Below are 27669 nucleotides of genomic sequence, written 5' to 3'. Positions count from 1 at the left end.
TAAGTTATTTTATATACTGTTAATCTACTTCTGGATTTTGTAATTGACTGTTCCATCTTTCTTGTATCAGTTCTACAGTTTAAACACTATAACTTTGTTTTCATACATGCTCCATTTTTTTTTAACTATTCTCATGCATTGATTTTTCCAACCATCCTTCCCTTACCAACCTAAAGGAGAATGTTCAGTCCTTCTCTTTCTAGCTCTCTGAGGCAGGTGACAACACGGCCAGTTCTTGACACTCTCTTCCTGAGAAGATTCTGGATTCTCCTGTCCTCCTCAGGCCATTCCTCTTTAGTTCTCTGTACCAACTCCTCCCCCACCCTATGCCTCAGGCTTTGGGGGAGGCCCTCTCTGTTCCACACCTCTTGGGCTCTCACTGAGGCCCCTCTAGCCTCTGTGCTGGTGCTTCAGCCTGAACTCCAGGCAGGCCTCCCACAGCCCCACTCACACGTGTGCATGGGCCTCTCCTCTCACAGATCACAGAGGCACTCAGACCCCACAGAGATGAGATCACTAACATATATCCACACTCACACTCCATGCCCACCCTGCCTAGTGGGATGATGCAAGCAAAAAGAGGCATTTTGCCCCATTTCCATGGTGGCTAAGCACTGCACATACCAGTCCGGAAAGAATGTGCTCTGTACCCTGAGACAGACCAAAATACCAAGGTCATTTTGTCCGGTTCTGGCCCCAAACAAATCAAATAATTTTTCACAAACCTGAACTCCCTACTTAAAACAAGTTCATCCCCAGGATTGTTATGCTGCTCTGTAAAAGCACATCATAACCTTTGTAAATAGGATAATCATGTGAAAATCTGCCATTTTTCTACCATGAGAGAAGTGTACAATGAGGTTACACTTAGTAACCTTGTAATTGTGCAGTGTTCTTTTCCATTTAAATAATTGTGGTTTTTCAGAAAGAGAAATCAGGGAACAATTCCATCCACAACTGCATCAGAAAGAATAAAATACCTAGGAATAAACCTAACCACGGAAGTGAAATACTTACACCCTGAAAACTACAAGACACTCATGAAAGAAATTAAAGAAGAAACCAATAAATGGAAAATAATCGCATGCTCATGGAAAGGAAGAATTAATATTGTCAAAATGGCCATCCCACCTAAAGCAATCTACAGATTCATTGCAATCCCTATCAAAATACCAACAGCTTTCTTCAACAAACCAGAACAAATAGTTCTAAAATACATATGGAACCACAAAAGACCCCAAATAGCTAAAGCAATCCTGTAAAGGAAGAATAAAGTGGGGGGGATCTCGCTTTCCAACTTCAAGCTCTACTACAAAGCCACAGTAATCAAGACAATTTGGTACTGGCACAAGAACAGACCCACAGATGAGTGAAACAGAAAAGAGAGTCCAGATATTGACCCAAACATATATGGTCAATTAATATACGAAAAAGGAGCCATGGATATACAATGGGGAAATGACAGCCTCTTCAACAGCTGGTGTTGGCAAAACTGGACAGCTACATGTAAGAGAATAAAACTGGATTATTGTCTCAACCCATACACAAAAGTAAACTCAAAATGGATCAAAGACCTGAATGTAAGTCATGAAACCATAAAACTCTTATAAAGAAACATAGGCAAACAGGGCATAAATCTGCAAAGAAGTAAAAAGCTAACCTTTTCAAACAATAGCCAGATACGGGTAAGATTCCTCAAGGGAGGAACAACCTAAGACAGGTGAAGGGTCCCCACCAGTAAGATGGCAAACTTCCAGCTTCTCTTCGGGGTCCTCAGTTCCCGCCGGCGCCACCTGAAGCCCAATCACCTCTCGCCCCCCTCCCAATCCCAGCACCTAGCCAACAGCCACCAGCCCCGTAGAAGTGACACCTCAATCAATTCATGCCCCCTCCTATATAACCCAGCACCTTTCCCTAATAAAGCAGAACTCTCCGGTGAATTGCTGCTATGTGTCACTCCTTTCCTTTCATTGGTGCCGAAACCTGGGAGACGGGACACCCGAACTGGGCCCCGTCTTCCCCCGACACCAGCAGCAGCTTGCCCTCGTCCTCTTTTTCCGGCGCTGGCTCATCACACTCACCACTCCTCTCTGGCCTTTAGGTAAGTTTTCCCCCCAGAGTGGGCCACTCTTCCCCGAGCTATCACAGTGCCATTGACCGTGATCGTCCGGCAAGGCCCTGACGCTCGGGGATGAGGAGGGAACGCTCCCCGCCTCAGGCCTTCACGGCTGCGGCGGACCCTCAGGCCCCGCCTCCAACAGCCATAAATCCCCGCCTCAAGCCTTTACGGCTGCGGCCTACGCTCAGGCCCCTCCTCCGACAGTCAAACGCATTCACCATCCCTTCCATCAGTGCTGAAAGTTTTTAAGCAAAATTTCCCCGGGGTGGGCCACTCTTCCCCGAGCTATCGCAGTGCCATTGACCGTGATCGTCCAGCAAGGCCCTGACACTCAGGGATGAGGAGGGAACTCTCCCCGCCTCAGGCCTTCACGGCTGCGGCGGACCCTCAGGCCCCTCCCCAAACAGCCATAAATCCCCGCCTCAAGCCTTTACGGCTGCGGCGGACGCTCAGGCCCCTCCTCCGACAGTCATAAATCCCCGCCTCAGGCCATCACGGCTGCGGCCGACTCTCAGGCACCCCCCTCCAACAGCCATAAACGAGGTGACTCCTTTGTGGATGAGAACGCTCCCTTTCCCCCCCTCCTCCTTCTGCTCCGTCCGCCGAAAACGCCTAGCGCTAGGTACCTCGTGACTCCGGCACTCTGCCTTCTTAGGGAAGTCTGGGTGACGACCCACACTTTCCAAGAAATTCCGACTCATATACGAGTTTCCGCAGACCACCAAGGATCATCGGGGACGCCCTTTGTCTCCTTGCGGTCTGCTTCCAGTCCGAGGATCTCCGTTCGTCTTCCCCTGTTTGTCTCCTTCTCTGTCCTTTACCATGGGAGCCTCCTCATCCCTCCCTGAAAGTTCACCTCTTGAATGCCTGCTTAAGCATCTGGCTACCCTCTCCCTGATGCCTGATATAAAACCAAAACTTCTCCGTAAATATTGCTCCCAAGATTGGCCGACATACCCCCTAGACAATAAAAACCAATGGCCCGCAGGGGGAACTCTTGATCCTAACATCACTTGCAATCTTTTTCACTACTGCCAGCGCCTGAAAAAATGGAAGGAGATTCCCTATATCGAAGCTTTCCGCCTCCTCCTCTCCCCGCCCCCTCCCAAGTTCTCCTAGCCTGCAAGCCGCCGCCCCCGCAGAAGCCTCCCGTTCACTCCCTTCCCCTTCTTCTCCTACAACAGCCCTTCTCCCTTCCTCCCCAACCATCTCCTCCCCCATCTCACCTCCTCCACCTTCATTCCCTGCAGATTAAGCCTGAGCCTTTCAGCCCCCCTTTAACTAGGTCCCAGGGGCCTCCTCCGTCTTTGCCCTCATCACCTGTTTCTCCCCTGTTAGGGACCGCCTTTGTCTTCTCACATGTTTGTAGAGAGAATGGGAAAGCACCTCCCCCCATGTCTGAACGCAGCATGGGAAAGCACAAGCTAGAGAACAACCGGTGCAGTCCTTAGAAGTTATCTGTCCACAAAAACATATCTTGCCAAGACTCCTCACTCTGAAAATAGGGAGACCTTGAAGATGTGTAGAAACACCGCCCCTGCTTCTAGCTATGCCCTTCCCCCACTTGCCGATGTGGCAGGAATGGAAAACAACGCATTCCATAAGCAATTAACTGGAGCCCTGCTGTAGCTCAGTAGAGCATGGGACTCTTAACCTCAGAGTCATGAGTTCAAGCCCAACTAAAGCAGCAGAGGCAAGCAGCTGGGCTGCTAGCTGGCGACATGTGGGTTCGATTCTATCTTTATTTTCTTTGCCCCCCTTCTGCACTTCAGGACCTGCTCGACTAGGCACGGCTAGACCGCGTCACTCCCCCACAGACTGAGCCAGAACCCTTCAGTCCCCCTCAGACTCAGTCCCAAGGGCCTCCCAAAATTATCGCCCCCCTCCGGGAGGTAGCAAGATCCAAAGGCATCATGCGCGTTCACGTCCCTTTCTCCTTAAGAGATTTAGCCTAACTAGAGAAATGCCTAAGTTCCTTTTCCACTGATCCCATGACATACATCAGGGAGTTTCAATAGACCCTCCAGTCTTACAGCCTCACACATCATGACATTTTCATGCTCCTGGCCAATACTCTCCTCCCTGAAGAGCGTAGACGAGTTTAGGACTTCGCCCAAATGCAGGCTACTGAAACCCACAGGACTGACCCCACCTATCCCCCTGGCCCCACTGCTGTCCCAGAACAAGACCCACACTGAAATTATAACACCGCCATGAGTCTCCGCTCTCGAGATATTTTTGCCTCCTGCTTAATAGCAGGTCTGAAAAAGGGCAGCTTGTAAAGTAGTCAATTTTCAAAAGCTCCAAGACATAATTCAAAAGAGAGATGAAATCCCCTCCAAGTTCTTAGACAGACTCACTCAAGCCCTATTACAGTATACCAGCCTGGACCCAGAAACACCTGAAGGAAGACATGCCCTTATGACATACTTCCTAGCTCAAGGATACCCCAACATTAAAGCTAAACTCAAAAAGTGAGAACAGGGCCCCGCTACCCCACAGACTGAGATCCTAACAGTGGCCTTTAAAGTCTTCCATAAGCGGGAGGAGGAGAAAGAATGCCGTAAACAAAAGGCTGATCGGGTCAATTTCCAGATGTTGGCCCAGTTGATAAAACCACAACCTTGTCTACAAACAAGCCCCCCCAAGAGCTTGTTTCAAGTGCAGAAAAGAAGGACTTATTTCAAGTGCAGAAAAGAGGGACATTGGTCAAGGGCGTGCCCCTCCCCCAGATCTCCTACCACCCCATGCGCCAGATGCCACAAAAAGGGCCACTGGGGGTCTGATTGCCCAACCACCCGAAGGGGAGGCTGGATGAACAACCCCCATCCTAAGCCCGCCGTAGTGGGGCTGGCAGAAGAAGATTGATGGGGCCCGGGGGCTTCTTGCCCGACCATTTCCATCACCAAACAGGAGCCCAGGGTTATTTTAACAGTAGACGGTCACCCCATCTCCTTCCTCCTAGATACAGGAGCCACCTTCTCAGTCTTGTGAGAATACCGGGGCCCTACCACGCCAGCCATTACTCCTATAGTCAGAGTAGGAGGTAAACAGATTTTCCCATTAAACCCCCCACCCACCCTTTTATGCACAATCCAAGACAATCCCATACCTTTCTCCCACTCCTTCCTGGTTATGCCCCAGTGTCCCATCCCTTTACTAGGATGAGACATCCTTTCCCTCCTTCATGTTTCCATAACTATATCCACTCCCACAGCTCCCAGTACTCCCTTTCTGATGGCCCTCATAGCCGACGACCCCCCTCTACCCAATGAAAGCTCCGGTTCTGCCCTCATACACTCTGTAAATCCCAAAGTTTGGGACATTACAAGCCCCTCCATGGCCCTATGTCCCCCTGCCTCTATCAAATTATGTGACCCCTCTCAGTATATCTGTCAGGCCCAATACCCCCTAACCACTTCAGACCTCATAGGCCTCCAACCCATCATTCAAGCAGACCCACTCACTCCCCATTTAATACCCCCATATTAGCTGTTAAAAAAACCAACGGATCTTTCCGCCTTGTCCAAGACCTTCGCCTCATCAACATAGCCATTGTCCCTATCCATCCCTTAGTTCCAAATCCATACAGCCTCAGCATCCCACTTCTCAGTCCTAGATCTCAAAGACCCATTTTTCTATCCCTCTAGACCCCTGCTCCCAAGATTTTTTCATCTTCACCTGGACGGACCCATACACAAGACATTCTAAACAACTCACTTGGTCAGTTTTGCCACAAAGCTTCCGAGATAGTCCCCATATTTTTAGACAAGTCCTAGCTCAAGACCTCAAACAGTTTCATCATGATCACTCCAAGTCCACCTTATAATACATAGACAATCTTCTATTCTGCAGTCTCTCGTGGGAACAGTCTCAACTTGACACTGCCTCCCTACTTAACCTTCTAGCTACCAGAAGTTACCGAGTATCCCCCGTCAAAGCTCAAATCTCTTCCCCTCCTATCACTTACCTCAGATTCCTTCTATCTCAACAAAGAAAGTCCATTACCTTAGACAGAAAATGGCTCCTCTCTGACCTGCCCATTCCCAAAACCAAGACAAAAATCCTTTCCTTTCTAGGCCCTTTCTAAGCCTAGCTAGATATTTTAGAACGTAGATCCCTAACTTCTCCCTGCACCCTGTTGGCAAGACCCCTATACAACCTCAGCAAGAGCCCCCCTAAAAAACCATTATCCTCCTCACCCCGACACTCCTTCATTAAGCTCCGTCAAGCCCTTGTAGAAGCCCCAGCTCTCCATCTTCCTGATTTGTCGAAGCCCTTCTCATTATACATTCATGAGAGGTCCAGTCAAGCTCTAGGAGTCCTAGGCCAATATGCTTTGCCCCAGTAGCTTATATCTCCAAGCAATTAGACCCCACAGTTCAGGGATGGGCCCCCTGCCTACGAGCATTAGCCGCTAGACAGCTCTTGCAGAAAGAAGCTCATAAACTGACATTCAGAGCGCCCCTTACCATTCTGTCCCCACATCACCTAAAAGATCTCTTAACCTACAAAAGTTTACAGACTCTCCCTCCCTCCAGACTCCTGACCTTACTGTCCTCTTTCCTCCAAAATCCCGTTCACCCCCTTTGCCATCCATACCCGAATCATGACTTTTTCCTCCTTTACTGCTCTCTCACTTTTTTTCCTCATTCCTATTGTCTTCCCCACCACCCCAGCCTCCTTTGTATGGCGATTCAAAGTCAGACAGACTTACACACAGCATCAAACAAAAGTTACTGCCCTCATTGCCACACCAGACTGCCCTCTGAAAAGCTGCTCTAAGCCTTTATACCTCCACTTTCCTCCCTCCACTGAAGTGTTCACTAGCAGCTACCCTTATTCTCCCTACCTCTGCTTCCTCTATGACCAAAAACAAGCCTATTGCAGGCGATGGCCAGATACCTACAGGAGATGTCCCTACTAGTCTTGCACCATTCACTACATAGGTAACTTCCAGTACCCACAGTATTACTCCTCCAACCGTTTCATGAAATATCCCAATGGCTCATTCTCCTTATCAATCCCAGATCCCTGGGACTCTCGATGGGCTGCCAGAGTCACAGCCTCAGTTTACTACGGGGGGTCCTCAACCCCCCACAGTACCCTTCATATCTCTCGAAAGTATGTTCCCTCTCATTCCCAGATCTCTCAAGTTGCATCAGATAGCAGACATTCCGAAAAAGTCATTATCCAAACTCTTGATAGTGCCTCTTCATCTTCTTATCCCCACCCCTCTTCCCATTTCTCCTACTCTTCATTACAGCTCATTCAGGACACCACCATCTTTCTCAACCACACCCTTAACACAGCCAATTGTTTCTTGTGCGCATCACTACAGCGCCCACTGCTGGCCGCCGTGCCCCTTAATATTTCCAACTACTCCTTCCATGCAGAAAGACAACCCCTCTGCCCCCTGGCAGACATACCCCTATGGGAACCAGAATACGCAGATAATCTCACCATCCACCACTGTGTAGGCCCAACTCCACCCCCCTCCAGCGCACTTCACTGCCTCTCTATCTACACCCCTACCTCCAGCTCTAAGACTTTTACGCAACCGGGACACTTCTTTTAGTGTAATAGCAGTCTTTTCAACTCACTGCCTCTCAACTCCGATACACCCTGCATTCTCGTCACCCTAATCCCACAGTTAACACTTTACAGCATGGCAGAATTTCTTGAGCTCCAACCTCCCTTGCCCTCACGCACAAAAAGAGCTGCTTTCCTTCCCATCATGGTCAGTAGCTCTTTGATCACCTCAGCCATTGGGGCAAGGTTTTCGAGAGAAGCCTTGGGTCACTCTCTATAGGCAGTTAGAGATCTGAACGCCAAACTTGAGGGAGCCCTGACATCCACTGCCGATTCTCTAGCCTCTCTCCAAAGACAGGTCACTTCGCTAGCGAAAGTCACCCTTCAAAACCGGCGGGCCCTAGATCTGCTTACAGCCGAGAAGGGCGGCACCTGCGTCTTCCTCTGGGAAAAGTGCTGCTATTACATCAACGAATCCGGCATTGTAGAAAGTGACATTACCAAACTCACCGACCTTGCCTCCAGCCTCCACTCTGCTTCCAATTCCAACCCATTCTCTTCAATACTAACAAACCCCCTCCTCACCTGGCTCTGGCCCATTGCAGGCCCCATAATAATCATTCTTCTCGCCTGTCTCTTCTTACCCTGTATAATAAAGTTCATCAAATCCCAAGTCGGAAAAATCTCTAATCAAGCTTTCAACCAGCTTTTACTCAGGAACTACCAGCTTCTGGCCACAGAAGACCCCTCACCCTCATGTGACCTCCTCACCACACGCTGAGATGGACCCCTCTCTCCACTGGAAACTGTTCCTGGAAACAACAGCGGAGACGCCTGGCTCCTGACACCCATATCCTCTTGGCCAACCTATGGTTACAGGGAACCTTCATTGATTTCCAAACCTGAAGAAGTCCACATCTACTCGTCCTTACTGCGGGGAGTCCTATCAACCCTTTCCTCCCAATCCTCAAGCCCTCACTCCCTTCTCCGCCCCTGTTCAGCAGGAAGCAGCCAGAGAGAAAGCAACGTCCACAAACCCATAGAGGAGAAAGGGGGGAATGAAGGGTCCCCACCAGTAAGATGGCAAACTTCCGGCTTCTCTTCAGGGTCCTCAGTTCCCACCGGCGCCACCTGAAGCCCAATCACCTCTCGCCCCCCTCCCAATCCCAGCACCTAGCCAACAGCCACCAGCCCCGTAGAAGTGACACCTCAATCAATTCATGCCCCCTCCTATATAACCCAGCACCTTTCCCTAATAAAGCAGAACTCTCCCGTGAATTGCTGCTATGTGTCGCTCCTTTCCTTTCAACAGGCACAGTCGCAGAGGGGCCATCAGGTGAGAAATTGGGGATCAACAGAGGTGAGGCTTAGAACCTCACCCCCCCTGTTTTGAGAGAAATCTTCTGCATCTGTGGATGTTTTGTTGCCCTTGTCTAGTTTGGATTAATACTTAGTCTATAGGCACAGACCTGATCATCTACATTTGCCCTCTTACAGCACTAAATTATGTTTTCTACCTTTATCTTGCATCTACCTACCACTTCAGCATTTTATTTAAAATAATAATAATAATAATAAGGGAGAAATGTGGGATTCACATATAAATCAAGTATAAAAATCAAACAAATAATCATATCTGACTTGATTGTTTATAGTTCATGATGCGTGATCAAAACTGAAAGTTTCTGTGATATGACTGCCCTTGCACTGTTCACCATGTAAGAACTTATTCACTATGTAAGAACTTGTTCACCATGTAAGACCTTGTTCATTATGCTTCAGAAGATTGGAGACTGTTGAGAATTAGGCTTGGGGTTGATTAATGATTGTGCATTGAGTCCCCTATACATAATTTTATTGTTGTTAACAACCATTTGATCAATAAATATGAGAGATGCCCTCTCAAAAAAAAAAGAAAACAAAGAAACAGGTAAAAATCTCTTGGACACAGATATGAGCAGCTTCTGCATGAACATAACCCCCGGGCAAGGGAAACAAAAGCAAAAATGAACAAGTGGGACTATATCAAGGTGAGAAGCTTCTATACAGCAAAGCACATCATCACTAGAACAAAAAGGCATCCTACAGTATGGGAGAATATGTTCATAAATGACACATCTGATAAGGGGTTGACATTCAAATTATATAAAGAGCTCAGGCACCTCAACAAACAAAAAGCAAATAAGCCAATTAAAAAACGGGCAGAGAATCTGAACAGACACTTCCCCAAAGAAGAAATTCAGATGGCCAACAGGCACATGAAAAGATGCTCCACATCGCTAATCATCAGAGAAATGAAAATTAAAACCACAATGAGATATGACCTCACACAGGTTAGGATGGCCAACATCCAAAAGACAAACAACAGCAAATATTGGTGATGATGTGGAGAAAGGGGAACCCTCCTACACTGCTAGTGGAAATGTAAATTAGTTCAACCATTGTGGAAAGCAGTATGGAAATGCCTCAAAAAACTTGAAATAGAAATACCATTTGACCCAGGAATTTCACTTCTAGGAATTTACGCTAAGAATGAAGTAGCCCAGTTTGAAAAAGACATATGTGCCCCTATGTTTATCACAGCACTATTTACGATAGCCAAGAAATGGAAACTACCTAAGTGTCCATCAGTAGATGAATGGATAAAGATACGGTATATACACACAATGGAATACTATTCAGCCATAAGAAGAAAATAAATCCTACTATTTGCAACAACATGGATGGAACTAGGGTATTTATGCTCAGTGAAATAAGCCAGGCGGAGAAAGACAAATATCAAATGATTTCACTCATCTGTGGAGTGTAAGAACAAAGAAAAAACTGAAAGAACAAAATAGAAGCAGACTCACAGAACCCAAGAATGGACTAACAGTTACAAAGAGAAAAGGGACTGGGGAGGATGGGTGGGAAGGAAGGGATAAGGGGGAAAAGGAGGCATTATGATTAGCACTCATAATGTAGTTGGGGGGGACACGCGAAATGCAGTGTAACACAGAGAAGACAAGCAATGATTCTATAGCTTCTTACTATGCTGATGGACAGTGACTTTAATGGGGTATGTGGTGGGGACTTGATAATAGGGGGAATGTAGTACCCATAATTTTGTTCAAGTAACTGTACATTAACAATACCAATACAGATTTAAAAAATAATTATAACAATAATTGTGGTTTCTATTTGGCAAGCCATTCCTTCGGAAGTTTGAGTTTCTTGCATTTGTTAGAGTAACCTTTTTCTCTTCTTGTGTAAAGTTTCTGTCTCTGAGTCTTCCTCTGACAGTTCCATAATCCAGCAGGTTAGGGGCTCTGGTCTCTTCTCTGCCAACTCACAACTAAGCAAGCACCAGTCCTAACAGTTGTTCCACCTGACGTCTTCTTCCTCTTGGCTTCCCTGCTTCTGGAGTAGCCCAGACCTAAAGTAACAATACACCAGGGGGTTTCCTCACTTCCATTCCAACCCTCTTCTACATCCCTCTCACCTACTTACTACCAGTCAGCTTTCTCAGCACATATTCGATCATGCTACTCCTGTCAAATCAGTCAGACTGTGAAGTTCAATAGCAGTTCTGCCTAGCACCTAAGCAGAAGCAGTCAGTAAAAATCTTTTTAACCAACTAATTAAAACCTATGTGAACATGCACATGTTCATGAATATCTGAACAGCTATCTACTCATTTTTAAAATGAAGATAGGAAGACCGACATCATAGTACTGTTATGAAAATAATACAAAATAGTTATGTTACTTACCAAGTATGGTACTTCCTTTTCCACTTATATCCACCATTTTCCCAACAAATACTTTACTTGGGACTTAATCTGCCAGTATTAGCTGGCAGCCTACTCTAAGCCAGGCACCTTTAAGAACAGGTGATTCGGCCATGAATTACACTTTCCTCTCTGAGCTTGCATTCCAGTGGAGAAAACAGGAAATGCACAAACAAAAATACATATCTTTTTAAATACATACATATATAATATTATAATTTCAGAACTATACATTCCATGAAAAAAAACTGAAGCCAAGTAAGAAGCTAGAAAGTTAAAGAAAGGAAAGGATGTATTTTAGCTGGCTTACAGAGAAGCCCTTTCTGAGGTAACCCGAATGAAGTGAGCCAAGTGATCTAAGGGAGGAATTCCAGAAACAGAATCCTAAGTGCAAGGACTCTGGAGCAGGAATAAGCTTGCTACGTGAGAAAGCGGAGACACAGCAGAGTGGTTAAAAGGTTGTGGGTGGGATGGCATGATCTGATCGGTATTTTTGAAACGACTATCACAGATGTGTAGAGTTGCTGCTGTGGGGGAACAGGGTAAGCAGAGACTCCAGACACGGGGCTGTAAGAAGAGAGCAGCGCCCTTCTTACAAGGGTGTGATGTCAGCTGTCCCTAGGGGAGAGGTGGTGGAACCAGAGAAAAGGAGGCTAATCCAGGATGTGTTTTGGATGTAAAGCTAAAAGAATTTGTCAATGGACTGGAAATGGATTGTAAGGGAGGAGAAGATTGAGATGACTACTGGGTTTTTGGCCTCCAAAACTGGTAAAATATGAAGGTGCCACAAGGTGGCCTGCAGCAGCCTGGAGGAAGCCCCCCCAAACCACCTGGCACTCCCCAAGCACCGCATGTTCTCCCGAGGCTCAGCTCCCCTCCTGCAGTTTCCTTCCCCCCAGCGCCAGCTCCTCTGCTTGGACAACTACGAGTAGCTTTGGGTTCTGTGAAGATGTTCCTAGGGAATTATTTGCTTCCTCCTTTTGTTATCTGAGAAACTGTAGATGTATCTCCATTTTAACACTTACCAAAATTTATTATTTTTTTATTTAAAGATCAGATTCCTCATTTAGACTTCAAACTCAAGAGGAAGGATGCAATTTTATGTTTCTTGCATCCTCAGAGTATAGTTTTACTAGATTTCAGTTTGGAATAGAGTCACACCCATTAACTTAGGTCTAGCTTAATTATGAAGAAAGTTTAATTTAATATAAAAATATGGTTACACACTGTTATTTTCTTAATAACATGCTAATTTGTGAGGGATAAAGCATACTGGCCTTCTGACTTTGGGGGACTCTTCCACAGGTTTTATTTTAGCAGAATACGATGTGATATAAGATTCACTAATACTTCATGTGTCATGTCCAGTCCCCAACAATTTGTAGGCTCTTTTAGGGGACTCACGTTTCAAACCCACTAGTGTCCTCATAATAACTAACTCAACAGCAGGCACACAGTTAACAGCTGGTGAACATTTGTATATAAACATACAGCATAGAAGGATTTTATAAAAGAAAGTCATGAGATGGACAACAAAATAAAGGAGAGAAATAGGCAAAAGGGAGAATATGACTCATGTAGTATGCAACAGGAAGAAGAGACAAGAAAGCAACTAAAAATTTCCATGTAACTAAAAATGTTTCAACTTCAATGCTAAGGATCTTGTGCCAGTCAGCCAGTGCTTTACAATCAGTAACAACATTATTCTATTTACGTTATAAACACTAAGGCTTTGTAAACACAAAACTACTTGTCCTCTCGTCTAAATGCATTCTGGACTAAAATTAGGAAACTAACCTCAAAACCCTAATTTCACAGGGGATTTAAATAATTACACAGATACAGGTGAACAGAAGAAACATAAAAAAATCCCTTATCCCCTGCCCGTGAGTCCACAGCTCCACAATAACCCAGTCCCATAAAGCGGGAATCCCTAAGTTATCTGAGATTCTTTTTCACCCTTATACATTAAATCTATCACGAAGACTTTCTCAAATCTATCCAATATTAGCCATTCCAACAACAGAAATACTGCTACAATCTCTCCCTAGATTTAGACTTATACACAAATTCACCCTCTACATTGCCAGCAGAAAAATCCAACCAAAAGGCAAATCTGATCCTCTAACTCCCACTTGAAACATCAGTCATTTCTAATACCTCCAACAATGACTTTGATACTGTGCTTCTTGGGCCCAGATATAAACCGTGCACATATATGGTCAACTGATCTTCAACAAGGGTGCCAAGAACACAGAGTGGGGATAGAATAATCTCTTCAAAAAATGGTTTTGGAAAAACTCGACAGCCACATGCCAAAGAATGAAATTGGACTCTTTGCCATACACAAAAATCAACTCAAAATGGATTAAAGTCTTAAACATAAAACCTGAAACTATAAAACTCGTAGAAGTAAACATAGGAAAAAAGTTTCTTGACATCAGCCTTGGCAGTGGCTTCTTGTATATGACACCAAAAATACATGCAACAAAAGCAAAAATAGGCTAATGGGATTACATCAAACAAAAAAACTCTGCACAGCAAAGGAAACAACCAATATAGTGAAAAGGCAACCTACAGAATTAGAGAAAGTAATTAGAAAGCATACATCTGATAAAGGGTTAATTTCCAAAATATGTAAAGAACTCCTACAACTCAATAGCAAAAAAACAACCCAATGAAAAATGGGCAAAGGACCTGAACAGACATTTCTACATAGAATAAAAATGGACAATTGGTACCTGAAAAGGTGCTCAACATCACTGTTCATCAGGGAAATGCAAATCAATACCACAGTGAAACTGTCACCTTACATGTGTTAGAATGGCTACTATCAAAAAGAAAAGATAACAAGTTTTAGGGAGTTTGTGGGGAAAAGGGCCCTATTGGAGGGAATGTAAACTGGTGCAGCCACTATGGAAAACTGTGTGGAGGATCCTCAAAAAATTAAAAATTAAACCACCATATGATACACCAATCCCACTTCCGGGTATATATTGAAATCAAGAAGGAATTAAAATCAAGATCTCAAAAGTATCTGCATTCCCACGTTCATGGCAGCACTATTCACAATAGCTAAGATATGGAAATGACCTGAGTGTCCAGGGATAGATGAATGGATAAAGAAGATGTGGCATGACTGACATACACAGGTGATGGATTATTTGTGGTATAGATTGTGGTGATGGTTCCAAGAGTATGTACTTACTTCCAAGCTCATCAAGTTGTATACCTTTGTGTATATCAATTATACCTCAATAAAGTGGTTTAAAAAAAAACAACTGTGCTCTTTGGAACCCAAATGAGGATAGTGAATGGTCTCAAAAGCAGAGCCTGAGACATATACTCCTCCTCCATTCGACTATCATTTTCATCTGTTTACATGCTCAATTGCCTTACTAGACTTCACATCAACCACAACTTTCACAGCTTAAAAATCAGCTTGAAAAGCACTGACTGACAGGAACAGGTCCAAATTCCTTGCAGTAACACACAGGGCCTTCACAAATGGCTCCTGGCTCTGGCTGCCTCTTTAGCCTCAGCTCTCCCCACTGGCTGCCTAAAAAACACACATTATTCCCCACCAGCATGCTGTTTTTAATTCCCTACCTTTGAACTTCCCCTTCAGGAAAACTTCCTGGAGGTAGGATTAGCCGTACTTTATCTGTGCACCATCATTCCCTGTGCACTTTTCCATTACCTCACTTAACACACAGACTTTAAATGACCTGTTTATATTCCTGACTTCCGTACTAGTTTATAAGTTTATCTCCTTATTGCCCCCAAAGCCTGGGAAAAAATGCCTCAAATTTCACGGGTGGTCAATTAATGTTTGATCTATGTGACTAAATTAATGGAAATAAATTAATTGTTTTTGTACAAAACTAAAGATCCCTCAAATTATTTTTCAAAATGTGCATGTAAATTTAACTGAATTACCTTATTAGTCAGCTATAAATGTACCAAAATAAACAAATAGGAAGTAAAGACAGTATGAAAAAATATGGTCTAGAATAAATGAACACAGCCTTCACAGAGAAATACAGAACACCAGCATGCTAAATCTTCACACACACAAAGGTGAAAGAACTATAGTTATTGGGAGGGTATTCAACACGCTAATGCTCGTATTCAACTGTGCTGATACTTTACATACATTATTTCAGAAACAACCCTGTGGGATATGTATCTCCACTACACATTTACTTTTAATGGCCCTCAGTGAAGTTAACACATTTGGAATTCAAAGTCAGGTCTTGAAACTCAAACGTCTACACTTTTTACTAGTTGTGTGAGCCATTCTGCAACACCATCTGTCCCCACACTGATCACTATGGCACACTGAGCCAGTCTGGCAGGCTTTGCAAATCATCCTCTTCCTTCCACCAGAAACCATGAACATTCCTCCCATGCTTCCCACTCCTTCAAAATGTACAACTATCCAGAGAGAGAAGGTCAAAAGTGTGACGAGCAGCTCTGCCTCCCCACCAGGGCCCCAAGATGTTTCTACCACACTACTGTCTCCCTACGACAGCTAATCATTCTGAGGAAGTGTTTTCTTCCATGTCGATTAGTATTTTCCAGTATTTCTCATAGAAGCATGACTATGAAAAGGTCTGATACAAAAGCCAATAACTACCCCTAATTCACAGTAAATCAGTACTCACTGAAGATAGGACTGCCAGTTCACTTTGTTGGCACGAACTTCTGCAGCCTTGGCAGCAATTATGTTGGTTGGAACAGCAGCATCCACAGCACCCCGGATATCCATTTTGGTCATCTAAATTTTATGGTCTTGAATGCTTTTCAACAGATCATTCAAAATAGGTAGGTCCTTTCAATTTATACAATTGGGATCAACTTTTCCTCTTCTGAAAGAGAAAAACTTAGCACCTGTATAGTACATAAAGGTCCAGTCATTTTATTTACATTTAATAACTATCAATTTGAAGTGACATATGAAAACTCCTTTGTAAATTCCATCATTCGAATTAAAATACCCAAAGTGGGAATGTGATTTCTTACAAGAGAGCACTTTCTTTTCTCAACCAAAGTTCATAGTATTTTCAAAATCAATTTGGAGAGAAATTTTTGGAACTAAGTACACATTACAACTTAGGTATAGCCAACAAGGGAATCTGGTCTGATGACAAGAACGTACAAAAACAAACTGTTACAGAATTCTCATTCCTACATTACAGGTAAAAGCTTGAGCCTGATTTTATGACAATGCAAAATATAGGTTCTGATTCACAAAATATAAACTTATGGCCATGCCAGAAAGAAGGTAAAACCATACCCAAAATTCTATTCCGGGATTCCAATGACCTCAGGCAGTTGGGAACTTAATGTCTACCTCTGAAGATTTGCTGCCTAAACACCCAAGGGCGAGGCAGTCAAGCAAAGCGGAGATAAAACAGGCCCCATCCGGGTGAAGCTGGAACCTTAGCCCACTCAGCCCCATGGGCGTCTCCTATCAGCTGAAGGTGTCCCAGGACGGCCATGGAGGTCCCTGAATGACTCGAACACCGACAGGCCAGGCCAGAGCCCTTGCCCAATCCTGGGGAGTCTACTTTTCATCCGCGGTCCCTTCTCCCACCTCCCCCGCCCCACCCATCCTTCGCGTTCTCCAATTTCGTAAACCTACTTGAGGCCTGGAAGGAAAGAAATCTGGAAAGGACACACAGGAAAGGCCGCAGCAGTGAGAAACCAACGCACAATGGCAGCTGGAAAACCCGCAGGGGACGCCTCGGCTAGTCTGGAGAGAAACCACCCGAGTGCGGTCTTACTTCGCGAACCCTGAGGACCCGACAACGCACCCAAAGGAAACAGGGAGGCGGCGGCGGGCCGGGACGTTGGGGTCACCGCTTGGCGGGGACGCGGATGCAGAGCTAAGTTAGGCGTGTCCTACCGGGTACGGAGGCCTCAGGGGCGGCGAGAGACTCGAGCGCCGCAGAGTGAAGAAATTCCGCAGCAAAACGTTGAGGGCCTCACAGGCTAAAGGAAGCCGAGCTGCAGCGGTGGAATGACAGGAACGGCGGTCACGTGAGCAGAGGCACGTGATCTCGCGGAGCCCAAAGTCGGAAACCGGAAGCCAGGAAGATCCATAACAGCCCGCGGCGAACCGTTGAGCTGAGCCGAGGCTTACTGGGAGCCGCGACCAACGGCCCCCGAGGAGCGCGCCGTCCGCGCGGGGCTGGCCTGTCCGGAGGGAGGAGCAGACAGATGCCCCAGGTGTGAGCGCAGACAGCAGGCGAGCCCACAGCGTAGTAACGGTGAGTAGCGGGCGGGACCGGGTAGCTGCGGAGTCCGGGGGAACCCGGCAGCCGTGGGCGACCCGGGGGGAATGGGGATGAGGCGGCCGGAGCCGGGACGGCCAAATGGGCTGTAGCGCTCTCTGCCCGCCTTCCCGGCCGCAGCGGCCTGACCCGCGCTGCGACCCCTCCGCTCGCCCCGACACGTAAGTCTCTTACCGATTTCTCTCCCGCCGGCCGCTGCCGCCCCTGCCAACCCCCGATCTCCGGGACGGTTCGCCCCCGCCGCCGCATCCCCGGCGCTGGGCGGGCGGCTGGGACGCGGCCGGCCAGTTTTCTGGTCTGGGTGGAGCGGCTGTTGCTTCTCTCCGCGCGTTTCCCCACTCTGCTGCCCCTCGGCGCCTCCTCGTCTCATCATCCCCGTCCGTGTTAGCCTCCCTCAGGGCGGAGGCCCCCGGGAGCCGGGGAAGTAACTTGTGCCTGGCGCGGACCCTGCAAAGTGCCTGCCTTGCGCCGCGGCCCCTGCCGTCGCGGTCGCTGTCTCTCGGCCCCGCGGCTTCGGCCGGCCGGGGCTGCGGGTGCGTGGCGGGTGGCGGCGGGCTGCGGGCCGCGGGCCGCGGGCTGCGTGTAGTCCGTGCGCGCGTGTGCGCGGGTCCCGGCTGAGTGTGAGTTAGGAACTAGAGCTGTTCGTATAAGACCTTAAGAGTATGGCGGCCTGGGAAAAGCTTCATCGTCTGTTTTGCAGTATCAACTACATGTGTGCTGGAATTACTAGTAACAGATGCTTGTGACCACTTAATTCCCTCTCCCCTCCCTCTCTTTCCACATCCATATTTAAAATTAAATGTGAATGGAAGATAAGCGTGTTAATTAGGTCAGTTTCTTATGTTTATTGCTGTATTCTAAGAATATTCCAAGATCTCTATTCTCTTTTTTTGAGAGGGCATCTCTCATATTTATTGATCAAATGGTTGTTAACAACAATAAAATTCCGTATAGGGGACTCAATGCACAATCATTAATCAACCCCAAGCCTAATTCTCAACAGTCTCCAATCTTCTCTCTATTCTCTTTTAAAGTACTCTAACTTAAAATTTTCAAATAAGTTTAAGTATTCCAATTTTGGTTTTTAGATATCTTAATCCAATTTCAATTTTATTTATTTATATATATATATTTTTTGGTATCATTAATGTACAATTACATGAGTAAGCAACATTATGGTTACTAGACTCCCCCTATTATCAAGTCCCCGCCACCTACCACATTACAATCACTATGCATCAGCGTTGTAAGATGCTGTAAAATCACTGTTTGTCTTCTCTGTGCTGTACTGCCTTCCCTGTGCCCTCCCCATATTATGTGTGCTAATCATAATACCCCTTATTCCCCTTCTCCCTCCCTTCCCACCCACCCTACCCAACCCCTTTCCCTTTGGTAACCACTAATCCATTCTTGGGTTCTGAGAGTCTGCAACTCTTTTGTTCCTTCAGTTTTTGCTTTGTTGTTATACTCCACAGATGAGGGAAATCATTTGGTCCTTGTACCTCCATATTGCTTTCCACAATGGTTGAACTAATTTGCATTCCCACCAGCAGTGTAGGAGGGTTCCACTTTCTCCTCATCCTTGCCAGCATTTTTTGTTGCTTGTCTTTCGGATGTTGGGCATCCTAACTGGTGTGAGGTGATATCTCATTGTGGTTTTAATTTGTATTTCCCTGATGGTTAGCGATGTGGAGCATCTTTTCATGTGCCTGTTGGCAATCTGAATTTCTTCTTTGCGGAAGTGTCTGTTCAGATCCTCTGCCCATTTTTTAATTGGATTATTTGCTTTTTGGGTGTTGAGGCATGTGAGTTCTTTATATATTTTGGATGTTAACCCCTTATCAGTTGATGTCATTTGTGAGTATATTCTCCCACACTGCAGGATGCCTTTTTGTTCTACTGATGGTGTCCTTTGCTGTACAGAAGCTTTTTAGTTTGATGTAGTCCCATTTGTTCATTTTTGCTTTTGTTTCCCTTGCCCGAGGAGATGTGTTCATGAAGAAGTCGCTTATGTTTATATTCAAGTGAGTTTTGCCAATGTTTTCTTCTAAGAGTTTTGTGATTTCATGACTTATATTCAGGTCTTTGATCCATTTTGAGTTTACTTTTGTGAATGGAGTTAGACAGCAATCCAGTTTCATTCTTTTACATGTAGCTGTCCAGTTTTGCCAACACCAGCTGTTGAAGAGGCTGTCATTTCTCTGTTGTATATGCATGGGCCTTTATCGTATATTAATTGACCATATATGTGTGGGTTTATATCTGAATTTCTAAGCATGAATTCCTACCATTAGGTAACTTTATTTCCCCAAAGACTGACAGTTTTCCTGCTCAGTATTTTATGTATCTTTGCTAGAAGTGCAGTTCAAGTCTGTAATTCCTCTTAACTATTAATAGATCCATCTCTTAAAAGGCTATTTGGAGTAGTATGAACACATGTTATTGCCTAATGAATATTGATCAGATCTCATAATTAAATGCTGCATAATTATACAACAGCAAACCTGTCCAAGTACTTTAACATTAGAAGAGTTATCTCTCTGCCATGACTTCCATTACTGATTTCAATTGAATATGAAATAGAAAACAAAAAAATTTAAATGCTATAATCACCAGGGGTACCAAAAATCTAATACATAGGAATAAATCTAATGATAGATGGGTAAGATCATAACATTGTCTGAAGGAAATCCTGTATAAATGAAAGGATATAATACCATATTCCTGGATTGGACTACCTCCAAATTAAAAAATATCAATCCCCCCTAGACTGACCCACAGAGTCAATTCCAACCAAAACTGTATTAGAACCGTTCCATTGACAAGTTTACTCTAAAATGCAAACAGAAATTCAGATCAGACAGCTTGTAGGGATAAATTTAGACTGCTCGTACTATCAGATACCAAGATTTACTATAAAGTACAGCATTAACACAATGTAGTATTAGGGCAAAAATAAGCAAATAAATGATGGAACAGAATAAAGAACTCAGGAAGACATCTGCATAGTAGAGATACTAGGCAGGGTAATTAGGCAAGAAAAAGAAATGAAAAACATCCAGATTATAAATTGACAAGTAAAACTATATTCACAAGAGATATGATCTTGTATACAGAAAATAAAATGAAATCCAATTAAAAAATCTACCAAAACTAATATAAAGAGCTCGGGAAGATTGTAGGATGTAAGAACAATATGTAAAAATCCATTATATTTGTATAAATTTGCAGTGAACAATCAACAATAAAGTTAAGAAAACATCCATTTCAATAGAATCAAAAGAAAAAAATTACAAATAAATTTAGCAAAAAACTACAAAACCTGTACTCTGAAAACTACAAAACAGCCTTGGAAAGAAACTAACTGTGACTGCAATAAATGGGAAAGCATCCCATGTTCGTGAGTCTGAACATCATTGTTAAGATAGGAATACTCCCCAAAATGATCTACAGTTTCAACACAGTCTCTAATAGAATTGCAAATAGTTTCCTTGTAGAATTTAATAGGGTGATCCTGAAGTTCATTTGAAATGGGAAGGACCCCAGAACATCCAAAAACCAGTGGGGAGGAACAATGAAACAATGGGTAAGTACAACAATTTCTTAAAAAATAAAGTGAAAGGGAACACTTCCTCAGTCATTCTACAACCCAGCATTACATAACAACCAAAATCAAACAGACATCACAAGAAAGGAAAATTAGATACCAACATTTCTCACAGCATACAGATGAAAAAATCCTCAACAAAATATTAGCAAATCAAATCCAACAATGTATAAAAATGATTATGTACCATAACCAAGTTGGATTTATTCCAGGTATGCAAAGCTGGCTCAATACTGAAGAAAATATTAATGTAACTCATCAGTAGACCAAAAGAATAAAAAATCACATAATCATATCAATAGATGCAGAAAAATCATTTGACAAAACTCAACACTCAGGATAAAAAAAGAACCCTAAGAATACATGGAACATCTTACACTTGAACATTTACAAAAAGCCTGCAGCTAACATACTTAATGGTGAGAAACTAGCTTTCCTGAAAAGATCAGAAGACGAGGATGTCCCCTCACCACCCGTTTTCAACATCATACTGTAAGAACTCACTAATGTAAAACAAAAGGAAATAAAAAGCAATTGATTGGAACAGAAGAAATAAAACTGTCTTTGTTTGCAGATGACATCAGTCTTGTTAGGCAGAAAAATAGATATGGGCATGTGGAGGGAGAATAGCCAGTAAAGCCCACTAAAAGGGATTCAAAGAGTTAAACCACATAAAACTAGAGAGCCAGAAATAACTCAGATTTAATGAGTTAATTAGCTGAAGTTCCAAAGGCCAGGAGTAACTTAGAATGTCTGGATATTCTCCAGATAAAGAAAAGTATCTGAGCGCAGCACACCGCATGTCTTCATTGCATCAATTAGATCATGCCATTGTAAAATTTACTTTAGCCTGCTAAAAGGCACAGCTCATTCTTTAACTTAACCTATATATGCTTTTTTTCTTCTTTCTCCAGGCTCTAATCAAGTAACTTTGTAACCAGGGCAGGAGACAGACTTTGGAAGTGTAAATAAATCTATGTGGACAAAGGATACTAAAGTCCCAAATCGACACAGTCACCTAAATAATTCTATTCTTAAGACAAAACTTCAAAGGAATTATGAATCACCTTCATACATCATGCCTTATGCTGACCCTTACAAAAATAAGCCCTGTAAAACCCCAGACCCCAAACCCTTAAGCATGCCTCCTCTCTCTGAGGTTGCCCACACTCTCCCTTTCCTCAAGTATGTCACTCTCTCAGTCCTACTTCAGTTAAGCAGGGAGGGGCTGCTCAGAGCTCTGATTTAGGCTTGCAAGTTCCCATCACCTGGGTGACCAGGACAGAACTGCAGCTGAACAATCATGCTCCTTAGAAGCCTACCTGAAAATCTCTTTTCTTTGCCTTTGGGAAGTTTTCAGAATGTAATCTTACCCCATCCAGTTTTCTGCAGCTCCCCCAAATACTGGAGTAGTAGGGGGTTAGTTCCCATGCTGTGCACCTTCAATTGCACACTGGACAGCAGATGACACTGGTTTTAGTTGCTGGCAAGGGATTTGCCCTATGCTGAGCAGGAGTTCAATGAGCTTCCCTTTCCTCCCTCTATTTTTTCTTCCTCTCTGCTTTACTCAAGTAAACCTGCCTAAATCTATGTTGACTCTAGTCCACTCCTTTGGAGTGTATTCAAGTAAAACTTACATTCTGCTTCACTACTGTGTCTCTGCCCTTCAATTCTTTGTTGCAGCAGGGACAAGAACTGATAAAAATAAACTCAACCTCCCCAGCAGTCTCACTAAAAAATTCAAAGAATCAATGAAAACCCCCCTGGAATAAGCAATTATAACAAGGTTGTAGGATACAAAGTTAATATATAAAAGGCAATAATTTTCCTATAAACCAACAATAAACAAGTGGAATTTGAAATTTAAAATATAATACCATTGACTTAGCACCTGCAAAAACTGAACTATTTAGATATATATATATATAAATATAACAAAATATGTACATCTATTTGAGGAAGACCATAAATCTCTGATAAAACAAATCAAAGAATGAAGTAAGTGGAGATTCCATGTTCATGAATAGGAAGGCCACATACTGTTAAGACGTCAGTTCTCCTCAACTTGACCTAAAGAGTCAGTGTAATCTCAATCAAAATCCTAGCAATTTACTTTATGGATATCAACAAAGTATTCTAAAGTGTAGAGGTAAATGATCCAAAACAGCCAACACAATACTTTGGAGGAGAACAAAATCAGAGGACTTGACATTATCTGACTTCAATACTTACTATAAAGCTACAGTAATCAAAAGAGTATGGTATTATCCAAAGAAAACAAGATCACAGATTCAAAAAGATATATGCACCCCTATGTTTATGACAGCACTACTTACAATAGCCAAGGTATGGAAGCAACCTAAGTGTCCTTTCTTCCCGCTGGGTTCTCAGGTGGGGGAGCATTTGGGTCCCGCCTGGCCTTGGCTTGTATCTTACCCCCTTTGTGTGATGTTGAGTTCTCACAGATGTAGATGTATCCTGGCTGTTGTATTGCATCCACTGGTGTCTCTTTTAGGAATAGTTGTATTTATTGAATTTTCATTAATATATATGTTTTGGGGAGAAGATTTCTACTGAACTACTCACGCCCCCATCTTCCCATGATCCTCTATATCTAGTAGTTTTGTAGTGGATTCTTTAGGGTTTTTTATGTACAGTATCAGGTCATCTGAAAATACTGCCAGTTTAACTTCTTCCTTGCCAATCTGGATGTTTTTTATTTCTTCGTGTTTTCTGATTGCTGTGGCTAGGACCTCCCATACTATGTTGAATAGAAGTGGGGAGAGTGGGCATCTTTTTCTTGTTCCCGGAGATCTTAAAGGAAAAGCTTTCAGCTTCTCACTGTTTAGTATAGTGTTGGCTGTGGGTTTGTCATATATGGCCTTTATTATGTTGAGGTACTTGCCCTCTGTACCCATTTTGCTGAGAGTTTTTATCATGAATGGATGTTGAATTTTGTCGAATGCTTTTTCAGCATCTATGGAGATGATCATGTGGTTTTTGTCTTTCTTTTTGTTGATGTGGTGGATGATGTTGATGGATTTCCGAATGTTGTACCATCCTTGCATCCCTGGGATGAATCCCACTTGGTCATGGTGTATGACCCTTTTGATGTATTTTTCAATTTGGTTTGCTAATATTTTGTTGAATATTTTTGCATCTATGTTCACCAGGGATATTGGTCTGTAATTTTCTTTTTTGGTGGTGTCTTTGCCTGGTTTTGGTATTAGGGTAATGTTAGCTTCATAGAATGAGTTTGGGAGTATTCCCTCCTCTTCTATTTTCTGGAAAACTTTAAGGAGAATGGATATTATGTCTTCTCTATATGTCTGATAAAATTGCAAGGTAAATCCATCTGGCCCGGGGGTTTTGTTCCTGGGTAGTTTTGATTACCGCTTCAATTTCTTTGTTGGTAATTGGTTTGTTTAGATTTTGTGTTTCTTCCTTGATCAGTCTTGGAAGGTTATATTTTTCTAAGAAGTTGTCCATTTCTTCTAGTGCTGGGAGCCATGCTACTCAAGCTGTGTAGCAAAGCTCAGGCTGGAGGAAGTCCCCCCAACAAAGCAGGGGCCTTCGCAGCTGACTCTCCCTATTACCCACCTTGATTTTGTTTTTCTCCATTATGCTATTGGTTTTGTTTTTTGCTTGCATTGTTGCCAAGGGTAAACTAACCTTTGCTGAGCAGTGTGGAAAGGATGAGAACATAAGTTTCCCAGGCGCTTTTCAGGACAGTGCTCCTGAAGAATGGAACACACAGGGGCCAAATGGCCATCTTTGCATAAAGTACAGTACCGAAACCTACTGTTAGTTAGTCAAACATTGACCATCCCATTTCCTCTGAGAATTGCCCCCCTTGTTTACAATGCTAGTGAAACTAGTGATGGAAAGTTTTATAGAAATAGAGTTATGAGAGAATGTTGAATAGAATAACCCTGTCTGACACTTAATCAATCTTCTCATGTTTTCTTCCCTCTGCTATTTCTATAGTTTTTCTTCTTCTTTCCTAATTACAGCCATTTACTAGAATTTGTGCCTTATTTGTGAAATTACCAAATACCATAATTTTCCAGGAAGTAAAAATACCTCAAGCCAAGTACTGGGCCTGGAAGCCACAGAACATAAATCTGCAAAGAAGTAAAAAGTTAACATTTTCAAAGAACATTACTTCTCTCTCACTTACCAGCTTTACATCTCCCTGTATGGCCCTGGAAGATGGCTGGTTAGCCAGAGATGGGTAAGATTCCTCACGGGAGGAACAACCTAAGACAGGCACAGTCGCAAGGGGGGCCATCAGGTGAGAAAATGGGGGCCAACAGAGGTGAGGCTTAGAACCTCATCCCCCCAGTTTTGAGAGAAATTGTCTACACTCGTGGATGTTTTGTTGCCCTTGTTCAGCTTGGATTAATACCTGATCTGTAGGCACAAACCTAATCATCTGCACTTGCCTTCTTACAGCACTCAATCATGCTTTCTATCTATATCTTGCATCTACCTACTACATCAACATTTTATTAGAATCACATATAAAGTACAAAAATCAAATGAATAATCATACATTATATTTGACATGATTGTTTATAGTTTAAGGTTTGTAGTTAAAACAGAAACAGTTTCTATGTTATGAATGCCCTTGCATTGTTTAGTCCCTGCAGTAGTGGAGTCATGGAGACCTGTGTAGCATATGTCAGGGAGATTTTGGTATCCACACAGAGGAAAGAGAAATGTAGATAAGAAGGGGAAATTTAGTTTGCTGCCTACTGTGCCCTATAAAGGGGTATAAAGTGAAGATATGAGTTTATGATTTTAGATTGATTATAAATTTATTAAAGCTGCTAAGAATATTTAAGTGGGAAAGAATCCTAGCTAACTGTGGCACTAGGTGACCTGTATTTCACCCTGAGATGATAGACTCCATAGTCGCTGCTACATACTGCACGCTCCTACAGTCACATGCACTACTTAGAAACTTGTTGCATAGAAACGTGAAACACAATAGAATCCATGTTGATAGGAGAAGTTTTGGTAAAGGAGCAGAAAAACAATCACCTTTCTAACACTTGACCAACCATGAATAGATTAGAAAGAAAAAGAAAGGAAAAAGCTTGCCTATACCTATTAATCAACTGCTTATACTAATTAATCATCAGAATAATAAAAAATAATCATATCCTTGTGCAAAATGGTATAAATAAAGTTGTCATCGGCACTTTGTCGAGAGACCTCCTACAACTGACTCCGTGTCCTGTCTCTCCATACGCCGACTCCATCCTGCACCTTTGGGCATCCCACCCCTAGGCTGGAGCTGGACTCCTGCATTCTAGTTTCCCAGTTTGTTAGCATATAGGTTTTAATAGTATTCTCTAATAATTCTTTGTATTTCTGTGGGGTCCGTCATGATTTTTCCTTTCTCGTTTCTGATTATGTTGATGTGTGTTGATTCTCTTGATGTGTGTTGATTCTCTTTTTCTCTTAAGTCTGACTAGAGGCTTATCTATTTTGTTTATTTTCTCAAAGAACCAACTCTTGGTTTCATTGATTTTTTTCTATTGTTTTATTCTTCCCAATTTTATTTCTTTCTTCTCTGATCTTTATTATGTCCCTCCTTCTGCTGACCTTAGGCCTCATTTGTTCTTCTTTTTCCAGTTTCGATAATTGTGACGTTAGACTATTCATTTGGGATTGTTTTCTTTAAATATGCCTGGATTGCTATATACTGTCCTCTTAAGACTCCTTTCATTGTGTCCCACAGAAGTTGGAGCTTTGTGTTGTTGTTGTCATTTGTTTCCATATATTGCTGGATCTCCATTTTAATTTGGTCATTGATCCATTGACTATTTAGGAGCATGTCATTAAACCTCCATGTGATTGTGAGCCTTTTTGCTTTCTCTGTACACTTTATTTCTAGTTTTATACCTTTGTGGTCTGAAAAGTTGGCTGGTAGGATTTCAATCTTTTTGAATTTAATGATGCTCTTTTTGTGGCCTAGTATGTGGTCTATTCTGGAGAATGTTCCATGTGCACTTGAGAAGAATGTGTATCCTGTTGCTTTTGGATGTAGAGTTCTATAGATGTCTATTAGGTCCATCTGTTCTAGTTTGTTGTTCAGTGCCTCTGTGTCCTTATTTTCTTTCTGGGAGATCTGTCCTTTGGAGTAAGTGGTGTGTTAAAGTCTCCCAAAATAAATGCATTGCATTCTATCTCCTCATTTAATTCTGTTAGTATTTGTTTCACATATATTGATGCACCTGTATGGGGTGCTTATATGTTTATAATGGTTATATCCTATTGTTAGACTGAGCCCTTTATCATGTAAGGTCCTTCTTTATCTCTTGTTACTTTCTTT

General features: G+C 43.3%; 1 protein-coding gene across 7 annotated transcripts in view; it reads right to left on the bottom strand.

The window, feature by feature from the left end:
* The window catches only part of ATP6V1H (ATPase H+ transporting V1 subunit H), a 165072-nt gene extending 147587 nt beyond the window's left edge, over positions 1 to 17485 (bottom strand). For 3 of the 7 annotated variants that reach the window (XM_037020810.2, XM_073229513.1, XM_073229512.1), the window contains exons 1-2: positions 17332 to 17485; positions 16088 to 16291 (exon numbers count right to left, since the gene is read on the bottom strand). In XM_037020810.2, coding sequence (XP_036876705.1) covers positions 16088 to 16200 — 113 coding nt within the window. In that variant the 5' untranslated portion in view covers positions 16201 to 16291; positions 17332 to 17485. Of the gene's footprint in view, positions 1 to 16087; positions 16314 to 17067; positions 17185 to 17239 lie in introns of those variants that run through there. The other 4 variants (XM_037020805.2, XM_037020809.2, XM_037020807.2 and 1 more) reach the window with 4 other exon arrangements.
* Positions 17486 to 27669: the final 10184 nt, after the last annotated feature.

The sequence above is a fragment of the Manis javanica genome, chromosome 2 (assembly GCF_040802235.1).
Source record: "Manis javanica isolate MJ-LG chromosome 2, MJ_LKY, whole genome shotgun sequence".
Taxonomy (NCBI): domain Eukaryota; kingdom Metazoa; phylum Chordata; class Mammalia; order Pholidota; family Manidae; genus Manis; species Manis javanica.
This window is presented reverse-complemented; position numbering and strand designations above follow the sequence as displayed.